The following is a 10097-nucleotide window of genomic DNA, read 5'->3' on the forward strand; positions in this document are numbered from 1 at the left end:
GTCGTGCTGTGAGATCAGATCGGGGCTTATTAAAACAGCAGGGAAAGGGGTATTTGGACGTGAGCCAAGAAGGAACTGCACGGCATCACCCGCTGACCACATTTGAAGAAGGGTTGGGAATCATGAAGATGCTTCCCTCGCCTCCACGCGCCCTCAGTCGGCCTCCATGTGCGATCATCTTAGTCTAGAAGCCAATCAATCCTTTAAAGCTTTTTTCCACTGGGTTTTTCGCTCGACTGAACACCAAAACATATATAAAAGACCCCATACTCAATGTGAGACTCTTTGTTCAGTGAAATGAATGTAGTCTCCTTTTCCTTAAAGAAAACACTATGGAGTGGATCGTTCTTTTCATATATTGTTTTTTCTTCTGCTCAGTCAAATGCAAAAGAAACTTTTCAGATTTTACAAATATCCTAAGAGATAACGTTTACAGGTGTGTTTTGGTCCAGTTGGGGCCATGATGGAGATGCAAGGACGCTTTGCAGACTCCACGTTAATAGACTTTGTCAATGACATGGAACTGACGGAGTTTCATCATCATAAGCGTCCATTGGGACCAAAACAGCAAGTGCATCATAATACTACTAACGCTACCAGCCAGGCCTGTAACCGGACCCGACTGTACGACTCGTCCTGGAACCGGGAATCGAACACAGTAGGACACACTGAAGAAGACCACCTGCTCCAAGAGGTAGGGCTGTCACGAATCTTATACGACATTTTACGTGACGATTAATTGTCACACAAATAATTGCGATTAACGTTTTCATTGTGTTTTTGGCATTGAACATTGGAACATACGAACACAATTTTCATTTCTGTTTTTTTCTTTTAGGCTTTGTAATCACAATTTGCACATGCAGGGCAGATATGACAAATACAAATAAATTACTGACATATTTAATAATTTTATACTTTTCAAAATCCAATTATTAAAGCAGAAATAGCATATATACAAGCTCACAACACCTCACTTCATGTTGTGAGCTTGTAGATCTGCTATTTATGCTATTTTTCTTTTTTAATGTTTGAAAATGTATGATTTTTTTTTTAACATGGAAACTTATTATGATGACATTACGATGATGATGCAAATTATTATGACGACGACGATTATGCAAAAAGAAAATTGCGATTATCTCAAATAATTGCGATATGGACGATTATGATATAATTGTGACAGGCCTACCAAGAGGACGCGGAGTCGTGCGTCATGCATCAAGGATACATCGGCGGGAGGTCCAAGCGGAGGAGGGTCATCACGGTGGGCCAGCGGCAGGCGGCCAACGTCCGCGAGAGGAAGCGCATGTTCAGCCTGAACGAGGCGTTCGACGAGCTGAGGAGGAAGGTGCCCACGTTCGCCTACGAGAAGCGCCTCTCGCGCATCGAGACCCTGCGGTTGGCCATCATCTACATCGACTTCATGACGGACCTGTTGGAGAACAACTGACTGACGTGTCACTGACAAATCATCTCTTAAAACAGATTATTGGAGAACAACTGACAGTCAGTTGTTCTCAACAGCCATGTTGAAAGGGGGAAAAAAGCAAGAAAAACATTATTTTTTTGCCAGTGGGTGATTGAACAGGTTTAACAGTTATTCTGACAAATGACACATGAAAATATCAAATCATGCGATCATGTGATGAAGAAGGACATATTCCACAGATATGTGATTGAACGGTGTGTTATTTAAGAGTGCTGACATAATTTTATTTCCCTATACTAAATCATTTTAGAACATGTTGGTGTGACATGATTATTATTATTATTATTTTTATCATTTCAAATGACATTTTTAAAAGTATAAAGGAGCTTGCAAATTCAGCTTTGGCTCCATGTTGTGGTGGGAGAATCATCAGGTGTGCTGTTTCAGGTGTTGTTTCAGTACCATGGAGAGCAACACGCACTCTGGTTGGCTGTAGTGAAATTAACTTGTTGAGACCAGTGGTGGAAGAAGTAGGATACTCGGATATTTTAAGGATCTTGTTATACCACAATATAAAAATACTCTGTTACAAGTAAAAGGCATGTGAGTAAAAGTACAAAAGTGGCATCAAAATATACTTAAAGTACCAAAAGTAAAAGTACTAAAATGTTTGAAAATAGCAGATCTACAAGCTCACAACAAGCTACGCCTTGTGAGCTTGTAGATCGGCTATTTTCAAATGTATAAAATAGGGCTAAAGAGGTTAATGTATGTTTTATAATATAATAATTTATGAATTTTATAATTTTTTTAAGTAACTAACGTTTTCAAATAATTGTAGTCGAGTAAAAAGTACAAGATTTGCTTCTGAGATGTATATGGAGAAGAACATTTTAAATTGGAATACTCCAGTAAAGTAAAAAAATACCTACAAAATGTACTTAAGTACAGTACTTGAGTAAATGTAGCCTATACTTAGTTACTTTACACCACCGTTGAGACTGAACTGAAAGGCCTATTTTGTCAGAAAATGCATTTCAGTTCGCAAATGAGGATTAGTGACCTTCGGAATTATCTTTAGCAGCAGGGTGTAAATTGGGTAAAAGAGCTAATACGGGAAAGATTTGATCGAAAGCTCTGGAGAGAGAGAGAGGATGTTTGTAAAGGTGTGGGGGGGCGACTTATGGGTTACCCTTCTGCGATATTTATCGGATATACCGCAGTCTAGAAATGGAATAGGCCTATAGATTTTGTGATTGCTGAGGTCATGGTGTAGTGCAGTCAGTGTGTTCATTCCAACCAAACTCTCAGGCGATTTCACTATGATCAGGGTTCTGGGTCCACACACAAGGCAGAGTATAATTTGTATATATATATAAATAAAACGAGTTAGCCTTGTAAATGAATCAGATGAATCAGTGGAATGTCCTGGTCTGTATGTGTTCCTCCTCACATGCCCTCCAGCGGAGATGAAGAGACACTATAGCGGCATTGCTCACCACACCACACCATTGGCTGAGGTTGGCAGACAGGACGAGTTCTATGTGCACATAAAAAGAGTTCTGTTGGGTTTTAATATTACATTTGTGGTGGGCTCAAGAAGTGGGTGGTCATAAACGGTGTGTGTGTGTGTGTGTGTGTGTGTGTGTGTGTGTGTGTGTGTGTGTGTGTGTGTGTGTGTGTGTGTGTGTGTGTGTGTGTGTGTGTGTGTGTGTGTGTGTGTGTGTGTGTGTGTGTGTGTGTGTGTGTGTGTGCATGCAGGCGTGCCTCGCGCGCGCGCAACGCACGCATGCAAGCACGCACACGCACACGCACGCCTCCTCTCTCATACACATACCTTTCCATCTTTCTCACCTCCAATGTTTGCAATGCACTCTCCAGCCATCGACCGCATCAGCATGCGTCCCCGCTGTGCGCTCGGGTCCGCCCTGCATCGCACCCTGGGACGCCCCTGCCTTTTAAACCTGAGCCGCTGATGTGTGTGGAGAATCCCTGCAGGAGTCTCAGACACATTTAGCGCATACCTCAACGCCGGGCCCAGTGCTGACGGGAAAATAAACACCCAGGTCTGCTTATATGAGCGGAGAGGGACCCCCCGCTGCTTGAAAAAAACTCCCTCGTTTCAAGCAGGCCTGGTATTTTCACCACCACTCCTCCTGCCTTGACTGCAGCCCACGCCACGGCCTCGCAGAACTGCTTGTCTACACAGTGGGAGAACACACCATGATACAAATCTGGATAAATGAACACTGCGGATTTTACTGTGTATAGGTTTAAAAGAGTGCGTCTTTAGAAATGATTATCTTGTGAACTCCAATTTTCCTCATCATGTATACAGCCTATCCACCATGTTAGCGCATGTCGATAGTTGTCATGTCATTCACGAAATTCGAAAATGATTCACATTTCAAATATTTGCGCAAATAAGCAAATAAAAGTACAATATCCTTCTACGATACTTATACTTTATGACTACAGAATTATTATTTATTCCAAAACATCCGTCCAATTAGCCTATACACACAGACACACATTTCTTACAAAATCTCAGGTTCATATGCGTAAAGTTATAGGCTATACAGACTTTTAAATGTTTTATCTTAGAGAAATACTCTTGAAATATCCCCCCCTCATGGTTCTCAGCCTCCCCTTCTCCTCCTGGTGGTATTACGTTACACCCCCTCCCACAAAGTCACAACGTTCCCCAAAAATCCTCCTGCTATAAGAGCCCCAGCTTCCCTGGTCTGGCGGAGAGCTCTCTGTGGCGCACGGCCAGTGTGCGCGAACGAACGGTACCGCAATATTCCCCCCTCCAACGGATTAACGTGTGTTTATTGATCCTCTAATCCGCGTTAAGGACTACAGGGTCAGGGGTTGAGGAGGAGAGAAAGAAAGGCTACACTATAGGCTATAGGAGACGAAACGGTAAACGGAAGACTCGCCCCAAAACACGCTCACCCCCATTTTCTTTTGCAGACCAGCGGTTCTTGTATTCTTGTATTTGTTTTACTGAGGATAGAAATAAGTTTAGGGTTAGGCAACGTTTTACTGAGGTTAAGTTTAGGAATAAGGTTAGGTTTTGGCACCGTCTTACTGAGGTTACGTTTAGGAATAAGGTTAGTTTTACGCATAGTTTACTGAGGTTACGTTTAGGAACAAGGTTAGGTTTTAGGCATATAGTTTACTGAGGTTACATTTAGGAATACCAGGTGAATACCGCCGGATTTGCCCCGGGAGGCGACTGTGTTTTGGGGCGAGCGTTTCGGCATTCCGACGAAAACGATGCGGGAAGACGAGTCCCCGATGGACAGCGCCGGGAACAGCGAGGAAGAGACGGAAAGCCAGCCGCGGAGAGGCGCACGAAAACGGCGGTCGACCCGGAGGAACGCGGGCGACGAGGAGGAGGAGGAGGAAGAGGAGGAGGAGGAGGAAGAAGAGGAGGAGGAGGAGGGGGGCTTGGAGGAGTCGAGTCCAAACCCCGGGATAAAGAAGAGGGGGAGGAAGGCTGGCGGCGGCAGCAGCAGTGGCGGCGGCAGCGACGCCAGCAGCAGCCCGCCCCGCTCATTCGAAGACCTGCAGACGCAGCGCGTGATGGCCAACGTCCGCGAGCGCCAGCGGACGCAGTCCCTCAACGAGGCCTTCACGTCGTTGCGTAAGATCATCCCCACGCTGCCGTCCGACAAGCTGAGCAAGATCCAGACGCTGAAGCTCGCCGCCCGCTACATAGACTTCCTCTACCAGGTGCTGCAGAGCGACAGCGACGACGAGCTGCAGGACGCGGCGCGAGGGGCCGTGGGCTGCAGCTACGTGGCGCACGAGAGGCTGAGCTACGCGTTCTCCGTGTGGCGGATGGGAGGCTCGTGGTCCACCTCCGTGTCCACCGAGTCCCACTGAGGGGGAGGCTGTGGGGGAGGACGGGGATGGATGGGAACGAACAGCAACGGTAGGTTGGCCTTCAGATTATGCAAGTCATATACAGTGCATGGTGGAAAAAGTACTCACATTTTTTACTTAAGTAAAAGTCTGGTATTCAGAATTTACTTGAGTAAAAGTACAAAAGTATTGGTATGTAAATGTACTTAAAGTACCAAAAGTAGAAAGCACTTATTTGTGCAGAATGTCCCATTTTACAATCTTTTGAAAATGGCAGACCTACAAGCTCACAACCTGTTTGTTGAGCTTGTAGATCGGCTATTTTCAATTAACCAAAGTTTAAATGGGGGTGAAGTGGTTAATGTATGTTTTGTAATAATGATCAAAATCTACAAAGTTGCCTAACTAGTAACTCAAGTTTTCAAATAATTGTAATGAAGTGAAAGTAGCATATTTGCCTCTGAGATGTAGTGTTAGTAGAAGTAGAAGTAAAAGTAGGCCAAGTTGGCCAACCGAAAACTGGCAATACTCCAGTAAAATAAAAATAAAATACCTCAAAATTGTATCTAAGTACAGTACTTGAGTAAATGTACTTCGTTACTTTCCACCACTGAGTAATGTATAACTAAAGAAAATAATGTTGTCAAAATCAAAGTGAATATTCGTTTCTCTATGTTCACACTTTACGCACGGGTTTTCCCGCAAGAGGAACGCCTATAACTGAAGATCGGAAATAGTTGAACTTGTGGTTTTACTTAAAGTCTTTGACTCTTTTCTGTTCACAGATTATTATCCAGACTGTGGATCGGTCAAGCCCTCTATGGTCAAGCCCCGCACAGACTGATTCCACGGCGGGAGGGAGAGCTGAGCGTCAGGCCTCAAAGGGGAGCGTGGAGCCTTTATTTTCCGTTGCATGGACAATATTTGTTGCACGGGAGCACTTAAGAAAAACTATTATGAAGAGCGTGCATCATGTCATGCATCATTTTCAAAGGACCACTGCGACTATGAATGTTGTAAAAGAAAATCTAAAACAAACTAAAGACTGTGTGAGAGAGCTCGAGAGGCTGCTCTGTTCTGAAATGAGCGACATATCATTCCACATTCCATGTTAGTTGTTCAGCAGATTTCTATTTATTTTTCTACATCAGGTTCAGATTTCCCTTTCCCCGCACTCAAACTGAAAATATTTATTTTTGGGATATTATTGCGAATGCACAGTGGATCTGGAGTCTATGCATTTTTTTGAGCGTTGTAAATATTTGGATAACTTCTGAAATAAATAAACATTTAGAGCATATTTTTCTGGTTTACTGTTGTTTGGATACATTTTAAGTTGCATATCCAATAACCAAATAGCTATGTGACAGAGACAGTAGGCTATGCCACACATTTCTCATTAAATAGCCTATTGATCATTGCCCTTGTGCAGGATTGCCTTGTGAGTCATAAGAGATCTTTCATAATTTAAAAAAATCAGTTGCAGAACTACCCCAGAAAATAATGATCCACAACAACAGGACAACACGTGACAAAGGAATCCAATTCCATTTCATTATGGTGTTTGGGTGCACTCCAGACAGGTCATGGTATGGGAAAGAATTGTCCCATTTAAAGAGGAGGGCTATATGTGAGATCAGGATGGGAATCCCAGATGTCCATATAGACCACAGGTCGTTGGGAATGGGCCTGCTACAGGTGGCATGACGGTTATTCAGACAGATAAAGGCCAGTAGCCTTTATTGAGCAAACTGGACTGAATATTGCAGCCAAAGAACTGAACATAATATTCTTGTCTTGTGCCTGTTGAGTAGACCCTACTTTCAGTCTTCTTTGACTTTGTTAAATGAATGAATAAATAATATTGTGGGCAAATCTGTATACATAGCCTGCTGTATGGCAAGGAAAACATTGCATGGCATGCTATCTGTGATAGCTATTAATAGCCTAAGCTTAAAATAAAGTTTGACTGAGTAAAAGGACAGGCTGCTATAGACTAAACAAAGTGACGGAATTTAACATAACTTTGACATGCTACTCAGCTACTTTGGATACCAAAACGCTCGCCCCAAAACAGTCGCCCCGGGGCAAATCCGGCGGTATTCACATAGTATTCCTAAACGCAACCTCAGTAAACTTAAACTATGCCTAAAACCTAACCTTATTCCTAAACTTAAACTCAGTAAAACTATGCCTATAACCAGTAGCGTATGGTGGGTTCTAACGTGGACCGGGCCAGATTCTTAAACCCCCCCGCGGGCCGGCGGGGGGGGGGCTCGCGCAACGATGGTTTGACGGGGAAACCGGTTTTTAATGGCCACCCATTAACAATCCGGCCGAATGCAAATAAGCCCGATTTGAAAACAAAGGCGAATTTCTGTGGTTGGCTACAACAGAATGGGTGATGGGGTGCTAATGTTGTTATGTTGATTTTTTGTTTTTTTCCCCTGGGGGAGCAGAGTTTTTCAGACCGGGCCATGGCCCCATTGGCCTCTATGACGATACGCCCTTGCCTATAACCCTAAACTTATTTCTAACCTTATCCTCAGTAAAACAAATTAGCCTACTACATTAGCCTATACAAATTACAATACAATAACCACTGGTCCGCGGGGGAAAAAATGGGGGTACCGTGTTTTGGGGTGAGTCTTTCTGTCACCTTACTTTGTAGTTGACATTTTATTTATGTATTTTCTGAGAAATTGTATGGGCTTTGGCTGTGATGTAGAAACACAGAGTTCCCATCCCTAGTGGAGTAGCTAAAGTTTCCTCGCGTGTGGATTCTGTGGAAGGAAAAACCATCATCTCTGACCCGAGTGCCTCGCCATGCATGCAGCCACCGGGGGGTGAATCGATTCCCGGCCCTGATTACCGTGGCCGTGTTACCCTAAACTTGAGTCTGCTGCTCTCACACACAGAGAGGAATGTATAAGACACGCACACGCGCGCGCGCACACACACTCTCTCTCTCGCTCCCTCTCACACACACACACACACACACACACACACACACACACACACACACACACACACACACACACACACACACACACACACACACACACACACACACAGAGTGATGGAAAGTAACTAAGTACATGTACTCAAGTACTGTACTTAAGTACAATTTTGAGGTATTTGTACTTTACTTTAGTATTTCCAATTTCCAATACTTTTACTTCTACTCCCTGCATCTCAGAGGCAACTTTTACTCCACTACAATTATTTGAAAACTTTAGTTACTATATAGTTACTTTGTAGATTTTGATTATTATTACAAAAGGTTATTTATTGGTAGGCCTACTTTAAGTCCTACATGTTGATACCAATACTTTTGTACTTTTACTCAAGTAGCCTATAGCCTATATTTTTAATTCCAGACTTTAACTTGTAAACAGAGTATTTCTACATTGCAGAATTTGATACTTTTACTTAAATAAAAAATGTGAGTATACTTTTTCCACCACTGCACACACACGTGTGCACGCACGCACGCACGCACGCACCCACGCACGCACGCACGCACGCACGCGCACACACACACACACACACACACACACACACACACACACACACACACACACACACACACACACACACACACACACACGCACACACACACACACACACACTTTCAGCTGCACATCCTCGTCTTTGATGTTGAAGTTAACGGGATGACCTCGCGTTATCTCTCGTGTGAAGGTATCTGGCAGTCAGTCAGGGTTTCAAGTGCGCTGATTTATAGTCTATGTGAGGACTGACAAGGTGAGGTAAGATTTAGGATTATTAGTACAAAACATACACTATAACAACTTCAGCCCTATATGCATTTTGGCCATTTGAAAATAGCCCATCTACAAGCTCACAATGCGTAGCATTGCTACGAATTATGAGCTTGTAGATAGATTTGTATATGTTTGAAATGGGACATTCTGCATAAAGAGTAGGCTACTTTTACTTTTGTTACTTTAAGTGCATTTTGATTCCAATACTTATTTGTACTTTTTCTCAAGTACATTTTGAATTCCGGAATTTTACTTGTAACAGGGTATTTCTATATTGCAGTGTTGATTCTTTTACTTAAGTAAAAAATGTGAGTACTTTTCCCCCCACTGCCCCTCCTCTCTCTCTTGGTATCTTTTGGTCTCTCATTCATCACACAATTCACCTCTCTGGAGATTTGTAGTCAAACTGCTGATATTGTGTCATTGATGTTGGCCATGCACACATATAGGGGCATGGTTTAACGGGGGAGGGGCTGTAAATCTTTCTCAAGAGGATTTCCAAGTAGGCTGTATAGTTTGAAGTCTGACCCCTTTTTTATCTGATATTTTTCCAAATAAAGAACACACCAAAACACCCTGTTTTTGTTTTTTTTTTTTTTTTTGTTTAAGTCATGTGGCTCGCTTGAATTTCACCACTGTGGGCAAAAAAGCCCTAGTTTACATTACATTAACCCTCAACACTCCAAAGAAGAGAGGAAGTTGCTGATATGAGAGAGAGAGAGAGAGAGAGAGAGAGAGAGAGAGAGAGAGAGAGAGAGAGAGAGAGAGAGAGAGAGAGAGAGAGAGAGAGAGAGAGAGAGAGAGAGAGAGCACTGATTCACAAGCCTGGCTTCCATTAGGGCCCATTATCTGTGTTTGATTTCAACCTGCATTTGATGTGTGTGCGTGTGCATGTGCATGTGCATGTGCATGTGCGTGCGCGCGTGCGTGCATGCATGCACTATTGTGGAAGTTTATTTGTATCCTATCCAGATGTCTCAGAGAAGACATTCATTCATTCCGGTGAC

The 10097-nt window shown here is 43.2% G+C and overlaps 2 protein-coding genes across 2 annotated transcripts; both read left to right on the forward strand.

Annotated features, from left to right (window-relative positions):
• Window positions 1-463: 463 nt before the first annotated feature.
• On the forward strand, window positions 464-1453 carry LOC311061685 (transcription factor 15-like; the record flags this gene model as incomplete). Its single annotated transcript, XM_084080374.1, has 2 exons — window positions 464-694; window positions 1187-1453. 2 exons carry the CDS (start codon window positions 464-466, stop codon window positions 1451-1453), a joined length of 498 nt encoding a protein of 165 aa, XP_083936500.1.
• A 2750-nt stretch (window positions 1454-4203) lies between these two features.
• LOC311062046 (twist-related protein-like) lies at window positions 4204-6597 on the forward strand. The gene is made up of 2 exons (XM_084080807.1): window positions 4204-5375; window positions 6091-6597. Exon 1 carries the CDS (start codon window positions 4715-4717, stop codon window positions 5324-5326), a length of 612 nt encoding a protein of 203 aa, XP_083936933.1. The 5' UTR covers window positions 4204-4714; the 3' UTR covers window positions 5327-5375; window positions 6091-6597.
• Window positions 6598-10097: the final 3500 nt, after the last annotated feature.

Source organism: Gymnoscopelus microlampas (assembly GCF_963454915.1).
Source record: "Gymnoscopelus microlampas genome assembly, chromosome: 15".
Lineage (NCBI taxonomy): Eukaryota > Metazoa > Chordata > Actinopteri > Myctophiformes > Myctophidae > Gymnoscopelus > Gymnoscopelus microlampas.

Bases quoted from the DNA above. Each gene is read 5' to 3' on its own strand.
- LOC311062046 (XM_084080807.1), top strand. From the start codon at position 4,715: ATGCGGGAAGACGAGTCCCCGATGGACAGCGCCGGGAACAGCGAGGAA.